Source organism: Mauremys mutica, chromosome 15, assembly GCF_020497125.1.
Source record: "Mauremys mutica isolate MM-2020 ecotype Southern chromosome 15, ASM2049712v1, whole genome shotgun sequence".
Classification (NCBI taxonomy): domain Eukaryota; kingdom Metazoa; phylum Chordata; order Testudines; family Geoemydidae; genus Mauremys; species Mauremys mutica.
In genome coordinates this window covers 20715933-20737349 of record NC_059086.1, presented here as the reverse complement: position 1 = coordinate 20737349, position 21417 = coordinate 20715933, and the positions used below count along the sequence as shown (strand labels likewise).

General features: G+C 58.5%; 1 protein-coding gene and 1 long non-coding RNA gene across 2 annotated transcripts in view; one reads left to right on the top strand and one right to left on the bottom strand.

Moving 5' to 3' along the window:
* The window catches only part of LOC123350078 (deleted in malignant brain tumors 1 protein-like), a 267416-nt gene that overhangs the window by 163796 nt on the left and 82203 nt on the right, over positions 1-21417 (top strand). The window contains exons 9-13 of the mRNA XM_044988433.1: positions 1634-1942; positions 2364-2390; positions 4856-5218; positions 5773-5784; positions 6468-6776. Of these exons, the coding sequence (XP_044844368.1) occupies positions 1634-1942; positions 2364-2390; positions 4856-5218; positions 5773-5784; positions 6468-6776 (1020 nt within the window). The remainder of the gene's footprint in view (positions 1-1633; positions 1943-2363; positions 2391-4855; positions 5219-5772; positions 5785-6467; positions 6777-21417) is intronic.
* LOC123350136 lies at positions 10784-14759 on the bottom strand. Its single transcript, XR_006573713.1, has 3 exons — positions 14710-14759; positions 13754-13972; positions 10784-11378 (listed from the first exon to the last, which is right to left on the bottom strand). It is a non-coding gene; the product is annotated as an uncharacterized LOC123350136 (long non-coding RNA).

Here is a 21417-nt window from a genome sequence, read left to right as displayed (position 1 = left end):
AGCAGGGGAAGGCCAGGAGAGAGGCACAACACGGCAGGCAGGGACAGGATCCATGACAAGGGAGGGGGGGTGTCAGCAGGAACCCGACTCACCTCCCATGTGGGGACCGGTGGGGCTGGTGCTTTTGGTGGGTCCCTCACCCTGTCCTGGTCTGTCAGAACGTCCCTCTCAAGCTCAGGCCAACGACAGGCCAAGTGGATCTTGGGGTCCCAGGAGCTGCGGGACAGCCAGGCTGGGGGAGTGACCTCCTTCTGATCAACCCATCTCCCACCTGGATCCCTCCCCCAAAGTTGTCTTCTAAGGTGCCTGCAAGCTCCTACTGGGTCAGACTCCCCCCTCCCTCAGCTGCCATGTTGGGGGGAGCCCCTCCTCAGAGCCAAAGCACCAGCTCAGCCAGAGAAGGAAGTGGAGCCGGCTGCAGAGATTCCGGGCAGAGTCAGAAGGGGAAGCAGTCAGGAAGTTGTGCCAGCGCCATGGGACTCAGGACAATCACAGAGTGGGGAGGTGCCTCTGAGATCCCTGCTCCCACCACCCTGCAGATCCCACTCACTCCCCTCCCAGAGCCAGAGATAGAACCCAGGAGTCCCAACTCTCAGCCCCCCCTGCTCTAACCACTACACCCCATTCTCCTCCCAGAGCCAGGGCCAGCACTGGGGCCAGCACTGCCTGTACAGGGAGAGAGCCCCCCACTGAGCTCCTGCCCTGCTCCCTGCAGCACTGGCCATCCATGGCCACATCAGCGGGTTCATTTGCAGGCAACACTATTCACTGCAGTGTCACTCCCCTGCCCTCCTCCCCCCAGCCCTGGGACACGGGCTGAGCCCAGTGCCCTGGTGCCAGGAAACGATCTTGTGTCCAGTCCATGGGCCGGCCCCTCACTCCGGTTCCTCCCATACTGACCTGGCAGTCCTGTGCCAGCCCTTAAAAGGGGCTTCCCAGGCTGGTGGGGTGCGAGGGGCTCTTGGCACCAGATCACAGCAGGGTGGAGCTGCTCGCCCCAGGGAGCCATGGATCTGAGGCTGTGCCTCTTGCTCTGATTCAGTGAGGGCCCCTCTGAGTGTGTAAACCCCTGCATCCCGGGTTTGATGCACATGCTGCTGAGTGGAAATGGGAGCAAGGGATACTGAGGAGGAGAACGAGCTTATGGATAAGGGACAGGATGGGGAGCCAGGAGTCCGGATACACACTTGTCTTGGTCCCGAGGTCTAATGGTTATAGCAGAGAAAGGGGGCCAGGAGCAGGGGGAGGGGGCCACATTCTGTCCCTGTCTCTGGCCAGGGAGTGGAGCCGGGGGGGGGGGGGGGAGGTCCTATTCCCTGCTCTGCACAAGGCTCAGTGTGTGTGACCTGGGGTAAGTCACTTCCTGTCACCGTGCCTCAGTTTCCCCTCTGTAAAGCAGGGGCACTGATGCTGCGCCATTTCCAGGCCTCAGTGACCTGTCTGTGCAGCATGTGGCGGGAGGGAGGTGCGGGAGAAGGGCCCAGGGTTAGTGTCGCAGGAAAGCCCATCCTGCCCTGTTCTGCACTCGCTGGCAATGCCTCGCGCTGAGCTGGACCCTCAGTCCCTGCAGCCCCTGGGGTCTCCCTGCACAGCCCCAGAGCAGGTGTCTCAGCAGCTGTGTTTGCTTTGCCAGATGTGAGGCTGGTAGGTGGCCCCCACCGCTGCGCCGGGCGGGTGGAGGTGCGTCTGGATGGGCCCTGGGGCACCGTGTGTGATGACGGCTGGGACCTGGGCGACGTGGCTGTGGTGTGCAGGCAGCTGGGCTGCGGGCCGGCCATGGAAGCGCTGAGTAGTAAAGTGTTCGGCCAGGGCAATGAGTCAGACCCTGTCCTGATGATGAACGTGCAGTGCCAGGGGACAGAGGCAGCGCTGGGGAGCTGCCCGTACGAGGATCCAGGGGACTTCTGCCTGCATGATGAGGACGCGGGGGCCCGTTGTCAAGGTGAGCTGGCCTGGAGAGCTCTGCTCCCTGTGATGTCCCCTTGCTCCCTGGTGGGGGTACAACGAACTCGCCTGTTTCCCCCCTCAACAGGGGATGTGGCTGAGCCCTGCCCTGCCGAGTCCCCCCACAGGGAGAGGGCCTCAGTCTGTGTGCTGGTGGGGCCAGGCAGTGCCGTCATGGGGCTGGTCTGTGCACCAGGGTGAGGAGCAGGGCAGAGCAGCCAGTGGGCAGCCGGCCTGGGCCTCCTGGGGCTCCCCCGTTCCCCTGGGTCCCAGTATGTGTCACTGCTGTGTCTGCTTCTAACTGCTCTGCACTCTCCACCGCTCAGCACCACTTTCCTGCAGCTGCCTTGGGACCGGGAAGCTTTGGGGTGCACGGGACCCTCTCTGCTCCTAACCGTTTCCCCCTTGTCTCTCCCCAGCTGCCAATGTGGGAGTCTCTTCCTCAGGTATGTATGTCTGGCCCCCAGGGGGCTGCACTTTGCCAGAGCCCAGGGCAGGATCCCAACCCCCCTGGCATCAGGGCTGGGGCCTGAGCAGAGGTGGCCACTGCCGCCCTTTGGAGAGTCAGCTGCCGAAGCACAGGTCCCAGAGTGCAACGGTATTAAGGCAGGTTAGGTCGCAGAATGCAACAGGAGTGAGGAGGCTGCCTGAGCGCAGATCCCAGCATACAAGGCGGCTGCCTGGGTGCAAGCACACCCAGGAGCATGGGTCTAGGCAGGGCCGGCTCTAGACCCCAGCGCGCCAAGCAGGCGCGTGGGGCGGCCCTTTCCCTGGGGGGCGGCATTTGGCTCCGGTGGACCTGCCGCAGGCATGCCTGCGGGAGGTCCACCGGAGCCCGGGACGAGCGGACCTGCCGCAGGCATGACTGCGGCGGGTCCCCTCTTCCCGCAGCTCCAGTTGAGCTCCCGCAGGCATGCCTGCGGGAGCTCAGCCGGAGCCGCGCGAAGAGGGGACCGGCTGCGGGACCGGGGAAGGGGCGGCGCTGCGCACGGCTGCTTGGGGCAGCCTATTTTCTAGAGCCGCCCCTGGGTCTAGGAGCTGCCCCTCTGTGAGCTGTGATTCATTGCAATGGATCACGGGGAACATGGCATCACCTTTTCCTCCCCCCAGCTCTGGTTTCTCCCTGTGCTGGCATCTCACTCAATACTGGGATCTGCCAGCCACGTTTTCTTAGATCAAGGGAGGCAGAAACCCCAGCTATTTACCACCTTCTCTGCCCCAACACTCTTTACTTCCCCTGCAACTCTTAGCAAGAAACTACCAGCCCCTTCTGTGTTCACACTTAATCTAGCCCCCGGCCTCCAGGTCAGGGTGGCCCCTCTCTCCAAGGGGAACCTGCTTGTTGTCACACTGACCCAGGCCCCCATTGCATCCCTGCCCCCACACAGCGCGTGGACCATTTGCTGTGACCATGGCACATGAAGACTGTCCAGGCTGGGCAGCACAGGGCACACGATGGCCCTCCCAGTGTGTATGCAAATAAGGTAGGAAGGGAGCTACGCAGTCTAACCAGCCCACCTGGGGGGCAGAGTGCCCTGTATGCAAATGAGTGAGGGCAGGTAGGGACACGCCCGCCTTGCTCAAGGGAGCCAGGGTCTCTCCCTTCCAGCTGCCAGGCCTGGCCCCACTGCAGGGGCACGACTCTGTCTCCCCAGGAGCTGTGTGCTCTGCAGGCGGGCGGGCGATCTCGAGAGGAGACTACCCATCTTTCCCTAGTGACCACGTGACCAATGGGAAACTCTGGGTGTTTAATGCACATGCTGCAGAGTGGAAATGGGAGCAAGGGGTAATGGGGAGGAGAACGAGCTTATGGATAAGGAACGGGATGGGGAGCCAGGAATCTGGATACACGCTTGTCTAGATCCCGATGTCTGATGTTTATTGCAGGGAAAAGGGACCAGGAGCAGGGGGAGGGGACCAGGTTCTGTCCCTGTCTTTGGCCAGGAAGTGGAGTGGGGGGCAGGTTCTATTCCCTGCTCTGCACAAGGCTCATTGTGTAACCTGGTGTCACAGAGTCCCCGAGCGATCCTTTGGAACTGCTCCCCACAAAGCCAGTTAGGACTTTGGGGAGCCTTCCGGTTTTTTGGAGCAGACTGTTTTTAGGGCAAGAAGCTTACACAGGTTCCACCTTCCTGGGTCTGACCTTGGAGCATTCAGCATTCTTTGCACCTCTGTGCACTTTTTACACCGAGTTCGCCCAGGCCGGGTCCTGGGGAAGCCACAGGGTCCTGCAGCACCCCCACTTCACAGTCAGACGTGACTTTTAGCCAGCCAGTAAAACAGAGGTTTATTAGACGACAGGAACACGGTTTAAAACGGAGCTTGTAGGTATAGAGAACAGGATCCCTCAGCCGGGTCCATTTTGGGGCCCAGCGAACCAGACAACCCCATTTGCACTTACTTCCCATTCCCAGCCAGCTTCAAACTGAAACCCCCTCCAGCCCCTCCTTTCTGGCCTTTGTTTCTTTCCTGGGCCAGGAGGTTACCTGATCTTTTTGTTTACCTTTAGCTATTCCCTTGCAGGGGGGAAGGGCCCTGGCCATTTGTTGCCAGGAGACAGAGTGTCAGTGATTTATGCACACTGGCCTTTATCCCACCACCTAGAGACTTAAGAAATGCATAGGGGAAACTGAGGCACCCACACATATTCAGAGGAAACATTAAGAACAGTTCCACTTTGTCACACCTGGGGTAAGTCACTTCCTGTCATTGTGCCTCAGTTTCCCTACTGTAAAGTGGGGGCACTGATGCTGCGCCATTTCCTGGGGCTCAGTGACCTGTCTGTGCAGCATGTGGCAGGAGGGAGGTGCGGGAGAAGGGCCCAGGGTTAGTGTCGCGGGAAAGCCCATTTTGCCCTGTTCTGCACTCGCTGGCAATGCCTCACGCTGAGCTGGGCCTTCTGTCCCTGCAGCCCCTGGAGTCTCCCCGCACAGCCCCGGAGCAGGTGTCTCAGCAGCTTTGCCTGTCGTGAGGCTGGTAGGTGGCCCCCACCGCTGTGCCGGGCAGGTGGAGGTGCGTCTGGACGGGCGCTGGGGCACCGTGTGTGACGACGGCTGGGACCTGGGTGATGTGGCTGTGGTGTGCAGGCAGCTGGGCTGTGGGCAGGCCATGGAAGCGCTGAGTGGTAAAGTGTTCGGCCAGGGCAATGAGGCAGACCCTGTCCTGATGATGAACGTGCAGTGCCAGGGGACAGAGGCAGCGCTGGGGAACTGCTCGTACATGGATCCTGGGGACCTCTGCCAGCATGATGAGGACGCTGGGGCCCGTTGCCAAGGTGAGCTGGCCTGGAGACCCCTGGCCCTAGGGGAGGGATGGGAGGATGCCTGGGGTCCCAGGGTGGGGGCTCAGTTCTGACTGAGCAGCCTTGCTGGGTGAGCACTGCACAGTCTGCCCGGGGAGCGGGGAGGGAACCTGACAGGTCCGGAGGGTGGGACAAGCAGGGCCTGGGCTCTGCTCCCTGTCATGTCCCCTTGCTCCCTGGTGGGGGTACAACGAACTCGCCTGTTTCTCCCCTCAACAGCGTATGTGGCTGAGCCCTGCCCTGCCGAGTCCCCCCACAGGGAGAGGGCCTCAGTCTGTGTGCTGGTGGGGCCAGGCGGTGCCGTCAAGGGGCTGGTCTGTGCACCAGGGAGAGGAGCAGGGCAGAGCAGCTGATGGGCAGCCGGCCCGGGCCTCCTGGGGCTCCCCCGTTCTCCTGGGTCCCAGCATGTGTCACTGCTGTGTCTGGCTCTAACTGCTCTGGACTCTGCGCTGCCTTGAGACCGGGAAGCTTTGGGGTGCACGGGGCCCCTCTCCGCTCCTGACAGTTTCCCCCTTCTCTCTCCCCAGGTGCCTCCTCAGGTATGTATGTCTGGCCCCCAGGGGGCTGCCCTTTGCCAGAGCCCAGGCCAGGATCCTAACCCCCCTGGCATCACGGCTGGGGCCTGAGCAGAGGTGACCACGGCCGCCCTTTGGAGAGTCAGCTGCCAAGCACAGGTCCCAGAGTGCAACGGTATTAAGGCACCTGCCTGAAGTTAGGTCCCAGCATGCAATAGGAGCGAGGAGCTGGCCGAGCACAGATCCCAGCATGCAATAGGAGCAAGGGGGCTGCCTGAGGGCAGTGATGACGTGGCCAATGGGAAGCTCTGGGTGTTTAATGCACATGCTGCTGAGTGGAAATGGGGGCAAGGGGTAATGGGGAGGGGAACAAGCTTATGGATAAGGGACAGGATGGGGAGCCAGGAGTCCGGATCCACTCTTGTCTTGGTCCCGATGTCCTGTGGTTAGAGCAGGGAAAGGGGTCCAGGGCCGGGGATGGGGCGCCAGGTTCTGTGCCTGACTCTGGCCAGGGAGTGGGGGCGGGGGGGCAGGTTCTATTCCCTGCTCTGCACAAGGCTCACTGTGTGACCTGGGGTCAGTCACGTCCTGTCTCTGTGCCTCAGTTTCCCTTCTGTAAAGCAGAGGCACTGATGCTGCGCCATTTCCTGGGGTCTCCCCGCACAGCCCCAGAGCAGGTGTCTCAATAGCTGCGTTTGCTTTGCCAGAGGTGAGGCTGGTAGGTGGCCCCCACCGCTGCGCCGGGCGGGTGGAGGTGCGTCCGGACAGGCGCTGGGGCACCGTGTGTGACAACGGCTGGGACATGAAAGATGTGGCTGTGGTGTGCCGGCAGCTGGGCTGTGGGCCGGCCATGGAATCGCTGAGTAGTAAAGTGTTCGGCCCGGGCGTCAAGTCAGACCCTGTCCTGATGACGAAAGTTCAGTGCCAGGGGACAGAGGCAGCGCTGGGGAACTGTTCGTACATTGATCCAGGGGACCTCTGCCAGCATGATAAGGACGCTGGGGCCCGTTGCCAAGGTGAGCCGGCCTGGAGAGCCCTGGCCCTAGAGGAGGGACGGGAGGATGCCTGGGGTCCCAGGGTGGGGGCTCAGTTTTGACTGAGCAGCCTTGCTGGGTGAGCACTGCACAGTCTGCCTGGGGAGCGGGGAGGGGACCTGACAGGTCTGGAGGGTGGGACAAGCAGGGCCTGGGCTCTGCTCCCTGTCATGTGCTATGGGGCAGGGTTATGAAGGGAAAACGCCCTCATGCAGCAGGGCCAGCGTCCACCCACACCATCCACTAATGATACATCCTCAGCTTACTCACTGCTGAGCCCACGCCTGGGAGGGGCGGCGCTGCCCCCACCCCGGGACACCGGAGTCATGTGCCAAGGTGAGAGAGCAGCGCTGGCACCAGGCCCTCACCCCTGCCAGACCCAGGTCACGCAGCGTGTGCTGTGGCCCCAGCTGAGCCTGGCAACAGCTGCTCCTCCTGGGTGGGCACACAGGGTACAGACAGCACAGCACTGGGGACCCTGCGATGTGGGGGTCAGTGCTGGGTAAGCCCCCTCCACCAGCCAGGCTGCGCCTTTCCAGCATGCATTGGGGCACCAACCCAGATGACCGCCTTCCCCCCCACAGAGCCCTTCTCACTGCGGCTGATGGACGGCCCAGGCAACTGCTCCGGGCGGCTGGAGGTGCGGTATGATGGAGTGTGGGGCACCGTGTGTGACGATGACTGGTCAGAGACCAATGCCCAAGTGGTCTGCCGGGAGCTGGGCTGTGGCCCAACCAAGCCATTGGCCCCAAAGCTGCAGGACCGGCCCCGCTTTGGCCAGGGTACAGGGAAAATCTGGCTGGACGACATCCGCTGCAAAGGCACCGAGAAGACCTTGCAGAACTGTGCCCACCGCTTCTGGGGCTACCACAACTGCACCCACCAGGAGGACATCAGCGTGGTCTGCCAGGTACATGCCCACATCCAGGAAGAGGGAGATACAGGGAGCCCCACAACTTCTGGGTTCTGCCCCAGCTCTGGGAAGGGAGTGAGAGCCAGTGCATTAGAGCAGGGGGGCTGGGAGCCAAGACTCCTGGGTTCTATCCCAGCTCTGGGAGGGGAGTGGGATCCAGGTGGCTAGCAGGGGGGCTGGGAGCTAGAATTCCTGGGTCCAGGCAGGGAGTGGCTGTAGTCACTGGCTGTGTCAGTGAAGGGGTGAGGCTGGGGCTGGCAGAAGCACGCAGTTGGGTTCCTGGTGCTCCCTGCAGCCCTCGCCTGAGGCCATGGGCAGTGCTCCCTAACCGCCCCTGCTCTCTTCATCCCACAGGACAACTGAGCGAGCCACAGCTCCTCCACAGCCTCCCATTGATTCCCCCTGCCCCCGAGCTTTCAGTGCATCCCCCCTGCCGCCAGGCTCTTCCTCTCTGCTGCCAGGCTCCCCAGCCCGGGAATGGCTGTCGGCTGTGCAGGGGCATGGCTTGGTGAGTGCCCGGGGGATTCCCATTTTAGGGATGAATGCAGGCACCCAGGGCATTCCCCTCCCACTGGGCGCCACACTCTGTGGGCTGCAGCACAAAGCTGGCACGGCCTGGGGCTCGCGTCTCACTAGCAGTGGGGCAGCTCGCCCTGGCAGGCCCCACTTGGAACACGCGTCTCCTGGGCCATTGCTCCAACTGCGGCCAAGGCAGCCACCCTGATAAACCCGCCATTGCCGGGGTGGGGCTGCACTCCCCCTTGGGGGTCGGGACACACCACTGCCTCCCCAGAAGGGTCCATGCTGCATGGACAGGCAGGAGCCGGGAGGGGGAGAGCCCTGTGTGCCACACGCCATCCCAACCTGAGCAGATGCAAATAAAGAGCTGAATCCGCTGGATGACCGACTGCCCCATGTCTGCCTGCGTCTGCCAAGCGCTCAGCGCTGCACAGGTGGGCCCAGGCCTCACCCAGCGCAGGCCTCACCCCAGCCGGTTCACAGCTTGACGCCCTGGGAACAGCCCAGTTCCTGAAAGCTCTGGGCAGAGGGGTCTGGAGGGCAGGGGCGGCTCTAGGTATTTTGCCGCCCCAAGCACGGCAAGCAGGCTGCCTTTGCCTGCGGGAGGTTCCCGGTCCCGTGGATTTGGCGGAACGCCTGCGGGAGGTCCGCCGAAGCCACGGGACCAGCGGACCCTCCGCAGGCATGCCGCCGAAGGCAATCTGCCTGCCTCCCTCCCAGCGACCGTCAGAGCGCCCCCCGTGGCTTGCCGCCCCAGGCACACGCTTGGCGTGCTGGTGCCTGGAGCCGCCCCTGCCGGAGAGGCCAGGCACAGCAACGCCCTAAGGGAGGAAGGTGCTGCCTCCAGAACTGGCCCAGAGACAGGGAGCTCCTGCAGGCTTCGGGAGTCCCGGCTTCGGCCAGTAGATGGCAACAGTCTGCATGACAACACACACAGCCCACTCATCAGTCAGTCCCTCCCAGGGCTGCGGATAGAACCCAGGAGTCCAGGCTCCCAGCCCCCAGCTCTCAGCAGCTGTCCCTGTTCCCTCACGACTAGCTGGTGTCCCTGCCGACACTGGGCCAGGGTAACCTCTCCCAGCATCTCTGGGCTGTGACCATGTGTTGGGGGCTGGAGGGGCAGCCTCTTTTTGTTCTGGCGCAGATGGGGCAGCTCCTCCGCCCGAGGGTTCCCCATTCATGCAGACGCCCCCTGTGCTCAGCTCCCCTGCCCAACCTGAGGGAGTGGTTGGGGCCCTAAGTCAGGGAAGGGGGGACAATGTGTCTGGGAGCCATTTCCTCCCCTTCATGGCACCCACTGCAGCTGCCGACCTCCACAGGTCTGGCGGGGGGGGGGTGTGTGCTGGGGAGGGAGTGGACCCAGTGCCCTGAGGAGGGGTACACTGGGGATGGTGGGAACCCTGTGACCTGAGGAGGGGAGGGCACTGGGGAGGGAGCTGATCCTGCGCCCCGAGGAGAGGAAGGATGCTAGGGAGGGATTTCACCCTGTGCCACGAGGAGGGTGTTACTTCAGTTTCATAGATTCATAGATTGTAGGACTGGAAGGGACCTCAAGAGGTCATCAAGTCCAGTCCCCTGCCCTCATGGCAGGACCAAATACTGTCTAGACCATCCCTGATAGACATTTATCTAACCTGCTCTTAAATATCTCCAGAGATGGAGATTCCACAACCTCCCAAGGCAATTTATTCCAGTGTTTAACCACCCTGACAGTTAGGAACTTTTTCCTAATGTCCATCCTAAACCTCCCTTGCTGCAGTTTAAGCCCATTGCTTCTTGTTCTATCATTAGAGGCTAAGGTGAACAAGTTCTCTCCCTCCTCCTGATGACACCCTTTTAGATACCTGAAAACTGCTGTCATGTCCCCTCTCAGTCTTCTCTTTTCCAAACTAACCAAACCCAATTCTTTCAGCCTTCCTTCATAGGTCATGTTCTCTAGACCTTAAATCATTCTTGTTCCTCTTCTCTGCACCCTAGATACCAACCCGGGGTTACACATATATTGGTTATATTAAATGCCGCTATTGGATCAAACATAAAAGGGATGGATCTTATCCATGCATGCACACATTCAATGCATTCACACCCATCTATGTGCGCCCGCCTAGTGGCCATTGGACAAGCAGCATTTCGGCAGGCAGGCACACAGATGCCCCGGCAGGCGCCATGGCACCCATGGGCACCGCATTGGGGACCACTGGCTTGGGAGGGTTCTGTGTTGAGGAGAGCAGAACTAACATGAGCTATTGGTTGCCTGCTTCCTCCTAGCACAGGGCATTTATTCCTCAGGTGGTCAGTGGAATTACACTGATAGCACCTTCTGGGCTCTTCTGCTTTTACAGGAGATTTGGGATGAGGGTTAGAGGAATGTTTTTGGGTAAGAAAATGTTTAGGCTCCAAACCCCCTTCTCTCTTCCCAGGGGCAAAATGGGATCCTCCCTTCCCACCAGTTTAAACCCTTCTTTCTGTGGCCTGCCCTCAATAGACGCCTGATTCTGTTCGAAGGCATCTGCTAAAAAAGCCACCTCATCCAGAGACTTTACATCTTTGTCCCATAGACACTGCTTTACATCAGCTTTACACATGCTTAGGAAATGCTCTTGAGCAACAAGATCCAACATTCCCTCACAACTCGCCACCTCTTTACCCCTCACCCATTGTCCCAACAAATCTTTCATTTTGTTTTCACATTCCCCATGACTCATCCCAATACCCCCCTTAAGATTCCTAAATGTAACTCGACATGTTTCAGGGGTAATCTGATACCTTCGCAAAACAGTATCTTTAAATTTACAATAGTCTAAAGCATCTTCAATAGACATTCCACGGAGTAATTTTCGAGCTTTACCAGTTAATTTTGCAGTCAGGGTAGGAGCTCTCTTATCATGAGGGATTTCATGTATTAGACACAGCCTTTCAAAGGTAGTCAGATATTCAGCAATATCATCGTCCTCACTGTATGCAGGACATAAGTGTTGCCATTTGTGGATTTTTGGAGCAATGGGGGGTCGTTCGATTCTGGTTCTGCTTCTCTAGCAGGTCCAGTTGGTGTTTTCTCTCTCTCTCTCTCTCTCTTATCTCTCTCGCTCTCTCTCTTTTTCTTCCCTTTTGTGTCTAGCGTCCTCTTCCTTGAGCCTCATTTCATGAGCCTTCTGAAGACACCCAACATGGCAAACTTTGCATTAGATACCACACAAGCAGAGGCGGCTCTATGTTTTTTGCCGCCTGAAGCACGGCAGTCAGGTGGATTCTGTGGCGTTTCTGCAGGTGATCTGCCGGTGCCGCACCTTTGCCGTGCCCGCTGCCGAATTGCTGCCAAAGCCGTGGGACCAGCGGACCTCCCGCAGGCAGGCCGCCAAAGGCTGCCTGACTGCTGCCCTCACAGTGACCAGCAGGCCGTCCCCCGCGGCTTGCCGCCCCAGGCACTCGCTTGCTGCACTGGTGCCTGGAGCCGCCCCTGCCCATAAGCATTTTACAAAGGTGAACGTGGGGGTCCTGGGGGTTCCCCCGAGGTGCAGAGTGTGACAACCCACCAGCCTGCATTGCCCCCATTCTGAGAGACAAACCCCCCTGCCTGCACTGCTCCCTTGCTGAGAAACACACACCCTGCACTGCCCCCCTGCTGAGAGACAGACCCCCCCAGCCTGCACTTCTCCCCCTCCCCCCGCTGAGGGACAAATCTCCCCAGCCTGCCCTGCCCCACCCCCCACTGAGAGACAGACCCCCTCCCTGGCCTAAACTAACCCCCCACTGAGAGGCAACCCTCCTGTCCTGTACTGCCACCCTGCTGAGAAAACCCCTTCCCCAAGATGCACTAACCCTCTGCTGAGAGACAGACACCCCCAGCCTGCACTGCCCCCCCCACACCTCCAGAGCAGAGCTCTGTGGGATCCACCCCGAGATCATGCCCGTCTGCCCCCACATTGGCAGTGAGCTCTGGCTCTGGGCTGCAGGCGTCAGTCTCAGCCCAGCCCCCAGTAAAGAGGAAGGAGCTGGATCGGCAGCATCTGCTTGTCTGTCTGTTCTGGGGAGTTCTGCTCGCACTGGGCAGTGGCCTGTAACCCCCATAGCCCCAGCACGGGGTGCTCCGCACTGCAGGGCCCCCAGGGTCTGTGCTCGGTGTAACTGGCCGGCCCCCTCGGCCTGGCTGCCCAGTTTGCCCATCTGCCCATTGTGGATCCACAGGGTCTGGTCTAGATCACCAGTCTCCTGGGAGTGACCCCTTTAATGTGCTGGGCCCTGAGGCCCCCCCGCCCGTCCCCAGGGGCAGGGCCGTGCCCTCGGCACCAGCAGCCCCGTCTCTCCCCGCAGCTCCCTGCAGTGAGCCCAGCCCAGCCCAGCCTGCGGGAGGCTTTTACTGGGCCCCTCCAGGGCCCCTGGCCGAGGGAGCCTCCCAACCTCACCAGCAGCCTTGGCATAGAGAGCAGGGCTAATAGTCACCCAGCCGCAGCGTCCCGCAGCCCGGGGCTGGCACGGAGAGGCAGGGCTAAGCCATTGTCCAGCCTTGAGCTCTCGGTGTCCTTGTCAATCCCAGGTGAGCCCGGAGCCTCTCCCCAAAGGCAGCTCTGAGCCGCCGCCTGCCCCACGCAGCCCTTTGGCGCCAGGCAGGGCCGGGCTGAGTTCACAGCAGGCCAGAGAGACACGAGTGTCCCGTGATCAGCGCTGGGGCTTCCCTTGGCTCTCTGGACCCTCTGCTGATTTGGGTTTCAGTTCTTTAGCGACCCAGTCGCGCCACCCAGCCAGCGAGGGGCCTCGCTTCTGCTCGGCTCCAAGAGCAGCGTTAATCCCTGTGCCCCCGCTGGGTAGTGAGACAAACCACAGAGGGAACCTGAGGCACACACAGGAGTCATAAAAATAACACAGAAAATTCCCACTTCATCCCCCCCCAGGGCCGGGTGAGGCTTTGGGTGATGGGCTGCAATATGAAGGGTGAACTGCTGCCCTGGCTCCTCCCACCCCATCCGCTGGGCTCTGTTCCCCACCTCCTTGGCTCTGCACCCCAATCCCTGGGCACTGTGCCACACCCCAACCCCTGAACTCGGCACACACTCCCACTGATCCCCTGGGCTCTGCACCCCAACCCATCCCCTTGGGCTCTGTGCCCCATAGGTGCAGACTTCCCCTCTTTCCCCTTGGTGCTCGAGCCCCCCTCTGCCCCAGCTCCGCCCCCCTCCATCCCGTGCATGAGGCCCCACCTCTTCTCACCCCTGTCCTGCCCCCATTCCAACATCAGCCCCGCCCCAACTCCGCCCCCTCCCTGCCCCTATTCTAACTCCTGCCCCAAATCCCCACCCCGGCCCCCCCTCCTCCCGGAGCATGCTAATGCCACCAGCTATTTGGCACCATCCGTTGGCCCCTAGGCCCCTCTTATTAGCTGGAGCTGCAGGGAGTGGGGCAGGCGGCCAGCAGGGGGCACCTTCCCCTGATCAACTCATCTCCAGCTGGATCCCTCCCCCAAAGTTGTCTTCTAAGGTGCCTGCAAGCGAATGGTTGGTGAAAGTGCCCAGCCCCTCCGTTCTCTGCTTACCAGGAGGCCCAGGTGCTGCCCCTCCTCCCCATCTCCCACTTTTGGTGGTTGGTTCTGGTGCCACACTGTCCTCGTGTCATGGAGTCACCGGGCGATGCTTTGGAACTACTCCCTACGAAGCCAGTCAGGACTCTGGGGGAGCCTCCTCTCTCTGAGCAAACTGTCGCTGGGGATGCTGCCGGGGGAGCCAGCTGAGATTACTCAATCAGGGTGTTAGGCCTGAATAAAGATGTAGCACAAAACCAGTTATGCCAACCTGACTGAAGTCAGGCTAACAGAGGTTTCTGGGTAATCCCAGAGTGGAAAAGTACTGAGAAGCAGCATTGTTTTACAGAGCCCTGGAAAACGTGAGATAAGCCTGAGATAAGCCAGGGATTGCATTCTTGGCATACCATTAGCTGTGCTAAGGACAGTGTTTGAAGAACTGATAAGAAACTCTAGCATCCCACGGTTCAGATTCTAACTCTCTGGTTGAATTATAGGTTTGTTTAAAACTCCCCTGTATTTCTAACTTTTGTGTGTTGTTAAGATATAATTAATAATCTAAAGTTGTAGACATAAAGTCTAGGCATGTGTGTATATTAAAGGGTGAACTGCAAACAGAATGGGGCAGATAAACCCCAAATGCTGGTGGATATTCCAATACTTAGATTTACCAAGCCAGCACAAAACTGCTTCTCTAGTACCTCACTGGTTACTCAGAAGTCCAAACAATGCAGTTCCCTTAAAGTGCCCAGCCTCAGGCCTCCATCCAGACACACATGTAAGATATGATGATGATTCCTGAAAATCTTATCTCATCATATAAAAGAAAAGGTTCTTCCAACCCCAAAGGATCAGCCACATACCCAGGTCCAATTATAACTTAGATCCTACCCAAAATACACACTTAGAAACAATCCTTTTTAAGTAAGCCAAAATTTATTAAAAAAGGAAAGAGAGATCAATATACATACAGACTTGAATTCAATTCTTGCGGTTCAGATACATAGCAGAAATGAGCTTGTAGTTGCCAAAAGTCCTTTTAGAAATAGTCCATAGGTGTCCATATTCAGGGTGACTCCAGTCAGTAACTGGGAATCTCAATCCTTATGGCTCAATCCTTTCCCCCTCTTGAAACCCAAAGCAGATCTGAGATGAAGAAGGATCGAGTCCCAAGGTTTTTATACATTTTCAGCAGCCTTTTGGCCTGAGAAAACAATAAGATTAACTCTCCCTCTCCCAAACATCCTGGCAATTAGCACAGGGTAATTTATCCATTAAACAGTTCAGATACAGGTTACCACAACCCTCCAATAGAGAATAATTCTAGTTCCCTCAAGTGTCTTCCTAAAACTAAAACTCCTTTCTTGATCTCTGAATCAAAGCTATAGCAATAGACAAGACTTGTTTGCTTACATCACAAGACCTGAGCAAACACCTCCCCTTCTATCTCTAACAATGCAGACTTGCGTTTCAAAGCTCTATTTATTTACATATCTTCCTAATCAGTTTCTAAAGTTCGCCCATGGGTCAGGTCAGTCTGTGAGGTAATTAACTCTTTCTGGCCCTGTCACCTTTCAATGAGATATTAAATTACATAATGTCACACCAGGGCAAGAAGCTTACCCAGCTTCGACCTTCCTGGGTCTGACCTCGGAGCATTCAGCATCTCCTTCCACGCTGTGCGCTTCCTGCAGCGAGTCCACCCGGGCGGGGCTCCTGGGGAAGCCAGAGGGCCCTGCACCCCAACTCCACAGTCAGACGTGACTCTCAGCCAGACGGTAAAACAGAAGGTTTATGAGTCGACAGGAACACAGCATAGAACAGAACTTGTTAGCACAGAATCAGTGACTTTCAGCCAAGTCCATCTTGGAGGGAGGGGAGCCCAGAGCCAGGGCTCTGGCCCTCCTCCTGTGCCCCAAGCCAGCCGAGACTGACTCGCTTCCAGCTGCCTGGCCCCTGCCCTGCCCGTTGCTCCTCCTCCGGCCTTTGTCTCCCTTCCGGGGCCAAGAGTCACCAGGTCACATCCCCCTCCTGGATCTCAGGTTACGAAGGGGCAGCCAGAGCATCCATGCAATCCTCACACCTCGTTCACCAGGCATGAGCACAACACTGGCCTTGAGTTACAGCTGGAGACCAGTTTGTCTGAACTCAGCCAGCGGCTGGCTCCCTTGGGACCCTTCCCCAGCAGCGGTGGGTGACATTTCACGCGCTTTCCCCCCATTTCTCAGTGTTAAGCCTACAACTGGGGCAGGCCTCCTAGGCCCCTCTTATTAGATGGAGCTGCAAGGAGTGGGGCAGGCGGCCAGCAGGGGGCACCTTCCTCTCACCCCAATGCCTCAGAACAGCGCTAGGGGGCCTGTGCTGCAGGGAGGGGAGGGAAGGGGGGCGGCTAGTAGAGGATGGTCTCCCTTCACAGTCAGAGCTCCAAGCCAATTGCTCCCCTTTATACTGTCCTCTCTCTCGGGGGGGCATCCCTGGCCCCCCACAGTGCTGGTGTCCATGCTGCCCCCAGGATCTCTCTGCTGGGAGGGGGAGGCAGTCAGGCATAGGGTCTCTATTGGGTCAGGCTCCCTCCTCCCTCAGCTGCCATGTGGGGGGAGCCCCCCTTGGACCCAAGTCACCAGCTCAGCCAGAGAAGGAAGTGGAGCCGGCTGCAGAGATTCCGGGCAGAGTCAGAAGGGGAAGAAGTCAGAAAGTTGGGCCAGCGCCATGGGACTCAGGACAGTCACAGAGTGGGGAGGTGCCTCTGAGGTCCCTGCTCCCAGACCCTCCTGCTCTAACCACCAGACCCCACTCCCCTCCCAGAGCCAGGGCCAGGGCCAGCACTGCCTGTACAGGGAGAGTGCCCCCCACTGAGCTCCTGCCCTGCTCCCTACAGCACTGACCATCCATTGCCACATCAGCAGGTTCATTTACAGGCAACATTGACCGCAGTGTCTCTCCCCTGCCCTCCTTCCCCCCAGCCCTGGGACACGTGCTGAGCCCAGTGCCATGCTGCCAGGAAATGATCTTGTGACCAGTCCATGGGCTGGCCCCTCACTCCGGTTCCTCCCATACTGACCTGGCAGTCCTGTGCCAGCCCTTAAAAGGGGCTTCCCAGGCTGGTGGGGTGAGAGGAGCTCTTGGTACCGGATCGTGGCAGGACAGAACTGCTCGCCCCGGGGGAGCCATGGATCTGCGGCTGTGCCTCTTGCTCTGCTTCGGTGAGGGCCCCTCTGGGTGTGGAAGGCACCCGCCCCATTGGGGGGAGGTGCCGGCTCGGCAGCCCCTGCACCCCGACTGCATCCCTGGTGGGGGTACAATGAGCTCGCCTGTTCTCCCCCCATCAGGGGATGGGGCTGAGCCCTGCCCTGCCGAGTCCCCGCATAGGGAGAGGGCCTCAGTCTGTGTGCTGGTGGGGCCAGGCAGTGCCCTCATGGGGCTGGTCTGTGCACAGGGAGAGGAGCAGGGCAGAGCAGCTGATGGGCAGCCAGCCTGGGGCTCCTGGGGCTCCCCTGTTCCCCTGGGTCCCAGCACGTGTCACTGCCGTGTCTGGCTCTAACTGCTCTGGACTCTCTCCCACCCAGTGCCACTTTCCTGCAAGTGTCTTGGGACTGGGAAGCTTTGGGGTGCACGGGCCCCTCTCTGCTCCTGACAGTTTCCCCCTTGTCTCTCCCCAGCTGCCGACATGGGAGTCTCCACCTCAGGTATGTATGTCTGGCCCCCAGGGGGCTGCACTTTGCCAGAGTCCAGGCCAGAATCCCAACCCCCTGGCATCATGGCTGGGGCCTGAGCAGAGGTGACCACGGCCGCCCTTTGGAGAGTCAGCTGCCCAAGCACAGTCCCCGAGTGCAATGGTATTAAGGCACCTGCCTGAAGTTAGGTCCCAGCATGCAACAGGAGTGAGGAGGCTGCCTGAGCACAGATCCCAGCATGCAATGGGAGCAAACTGGAGCATGGCATGAGGAGCTGCTCCTATGTGAGCTGTGACTCATTGCAATGGAGCACATTCCCCTGGGAATATGGTGTTACCTTTTTGTCCCAGCAGCTCTGGTTTCTCCCTGTGCCGCAGTCTCACTCAGTGATGGGATCTGCTGGCCACATTATGGGAGCAGAAACCCCAACTATTGGTCCCCTAACAACACCCCTTCCTTCCCCTGTGATTCTCATCCAGAAGCTGGCAACTTGTGTGTTCACACTCGATCTAGCCCCTGTCCTCCAGGTCAGGGTGGCCCCTCTCTCCAAGGGGAACCTGCTTGTTGTCACACTGACCCGGGCCCCCATTGCATCCCTGCCCCCACACAGCGCGCGGACCATGTGCTGTGACCATGGCACATGAAGACTGTCCAGGCTGGGCAGCACAGGGCACACGATGGCCCTCCCAGTGTGTATGCAAATGAGGTAGGAAGGGAGCTGCGAAGTCTAACCAGCCCACCTGGGGGCAGAGTGCCCTGTTATGCAAATGAGTGGGGCAGGTAGGGACACGCCCGCCTTGCTCAAGGGAGCCAGGGTGTGACGAAGTGGGAATGTTCTTGATGTTTTCTTTGAATGCTGAGGGGGGAGTGTTGGCCTGGGAAGGTTGCAGGGGAGTTTTGCTGGGACTGTCTGCATTGGGGGATGGGAGACTTGCCTTGAGGGAGGAGACCTGAGCACGTAACATGAGAACCCAGGAGCGGGGTGGAGGCCAGGTGACACCTCTGCCTGGGAAACTGGACAAAGGCTGGGGGAGGAGCTGGGGGGGAGTCTGAATGAGAGGCTGGAGGGAGTTTCAGTTTGGAGCTGGCTGGGAAAATGGAGGGGAGCCCAGATGGGGCTCTGGCCTCCCTGTCCCCCAGATGGACCTAACTAAGGGTGTCCTGTTGTCTGTGCCTGCAAGGCCTGTCTTGGTCTGTGTTCCTGTCATCTAAATAAACCTTCTGTTTTACTGGCTGGCTGAGAGTCCTGGTAAATCGCAGGAAGCCAGGGCCTTAACTCCCCACACTCCATGACACAGAGTCTCTCCACTCCAGCTGCCAGTCCTGGCCCCACAGCAGGGGCACAACCCTGTCTCCCCAGGAGCCGTGTGCTCTGCAGGCGGGCGATCTCAAGGGGAAACTACCCATCTTTCCCTAGTGACCACATGGCCAACAGGAAGCTCTGGGTGTTTAATGCACACGCTGCTGAGTGGAAATGGGAGCAAGGGGTAATGGGGAGGAGAACGAGCTTATGGATAAGGGACAGGATGGGGAGCCAGGAATCCGGATCCACCCTTGTCTTAGTCCCGATGTCTGATGGTTATAGCAGGGAAATGGGGCCAGGAGCAGGGGGAGGGGTCAGGTTCTGTCCCTGTCTCTGGCCAGAGAGTGGTGTGAGGGGGCAGGTTCTATTCCCTGCTCTGCACAAGGCTCACTGTGTGACCTGGGGTAAGTCAGTTCCTGTCTCCGTGCCTCAGTTTCCCTACTGTAAAGCAGGGGCACTGATGCTGCGCCATTTCATAGAATCATAGAATCTCAGGGTTGGAAGGGACCTCAGGAGGTCATCTAGTCCAACCCCCTGCTCAAAGCAGGACCAAACCCAACTAAATCATCCCAGCCAGGGCTTTGTCAAGCCTGACCTTAAAAACCTCTAAGAAAGGAGATTCCACCACCTCCCTAGGGAACCCATTCCAGTTCTTCACCACCCTACTAGTGAAAAAGTTTTTCCTAATGTCCAACCTAAACCTCCCCCTCTGCAACTTGAGACCATTACTCCTTGTTCTGTCATCTTCTACCACTGAGAACAGTCTAGATCCATCCTCTTTGGAACCCCCTTTCAGGTAGTTGAGAGCAGCTATCAAATCCCCCCTCATTCTTCTCTTCTGCAGACTAAACAATCCCAGTTCCCTCAGCCTCTCCTCATAAGTCATGTGCTCCAGACCCCTAATCATTTTTGTTGCCCTCCGCTGGACTCTCTCCAATTTATCCACATCCTTCTTGTAGTGTGGGGCCCAAAACTGAACACAGTACTCCAAATGAGGCCTCACCAGTGCTGAGTAGAGGGGAATGATCACATCCCTCAATCTGCTGGAAATGCCCCTACTTATACAACCCAAAATGCCATTAGCCTTCTTGGCAACAAGGGCACACTGTCGACTCATATTCAGCTTTTCGTCCACCCTAACCCCTAGGTCCTTCTCTGCAGAACTGCTGCCCAGCCATTCGGTCCCTAGTCTGTACCAGTGCCTGACTAACCTAATTGCCTTCTATGGGATTCTTCCGTCCTAAGTGCAGGACTCTGCACTTGTCCTTGTTGAACCTCATCATATTTCTTTTGGCCCAATCCTCTAATTTGTCTAGGTCCCTCTGTATCCTAGCCCTACCCTCCAGCGTATCAACCACTCCTCCCAGCTTAGTGTCATCTGCAAACTTGCTCAGGGTGCAGTCCACACCATCCTCCAGATCGTTAATGAAGATATTGAATAAAACAGGCCCCAGCACCGACCCTTGGGGCACTCCACTTGATACCGGCTGCCAACTAGACATGGAACCACTGATCACTACCCATTGAGCCCGACCATCTAGCCAGTTTTCTATCCACCTTACCGTCCATTCATCCAGCCCATACTTCTTTAACTTGCTGGCAAGAATACTGTGGGAGACTGTATCAAAAGCTTTGCTAAAGTCCAGAAATAGCACATCCACTGCTTTCCCCTCATCCACAGAGCCGGTTATCTCATCATAGAAGGCAATTAGGTTAGTCAGGCATGACTTGCCCTTAGTGAATCCATGCTGACTGTTCCTGATCACTTTCCCCTCCTTTAAGTGGTTCAGGATTGATTCCTTGAGGACCTGTTCCATGATTTTTCCAGGGACTGAGGTGAGACTGACTGGCCTGTAGTTCCCCTGGATCTTCCTTCTTCCCTTTTTTAAAGATGGGCACTACATTAGCTTTTTTCCAGTCATCCAGGACCTGCCCTGATCGCCATGATTTTTCAAAGATAATGGCCAATGGCTCTGCAATCTCATCAGCCAACTCCTTTAGCACCCTCGGATGCAGCGCATCCGGCCCCATGGACTTGTGCTCGTCCAGCTTTTCAAATAGCCCTGAACTACTTCTTTCTCCACAGAGAACTGGTCACCTCCTCCCCATACCGTGCTGCAGAGTGCAGCTGTCTGGGAGCTGACCTTGTCTGTGAAGACAGAGGCAAAAAAAGCATTGAGTACACTAGCTTTCTCCACATCCTCTGTCACTAGGTTCCCTCCCTCATTCAGCAAGGGGCCCACACTTTCCTTGACTTTCTTCTTGTTGCTAACATACCTGGGGCTCAGTGACCTGTCTGTGCAGCATGCGGCGGGAGGGAGGTGTGGGAGAAGGGCCCAGGGTTAGTGTGGTGGAAAAGCCCATTCTGCCCTGTTCTGCACTCGCTGGCAATGCCTCGCACTGAGCTGGGCCTTCAGACCCTGCAGCCCCTGGGGTCTCCCTGTTCAGTCCCGGAGCAGGCGTCTCAGCAGCTGCGTTTGCTTTGCCAGACGTGAGGCTGGTAGGTGGCCCCCACCGCTGCGCCGGGCGAGTGGAGGTGCGTCTGGATGGGCCCTGGGGCACCATGTGTGATGACGGCTGGGACCTGGGCGACGTGGCCGTGGTGTGCAGGCAGCTGGGCTGTGGGCAGGCCATGGAATCGCTGACTAGTAAAGTGTTCGGCCCGGGCCCCGAGTCAGACCCAGTCCTGATGGTGAACGTGG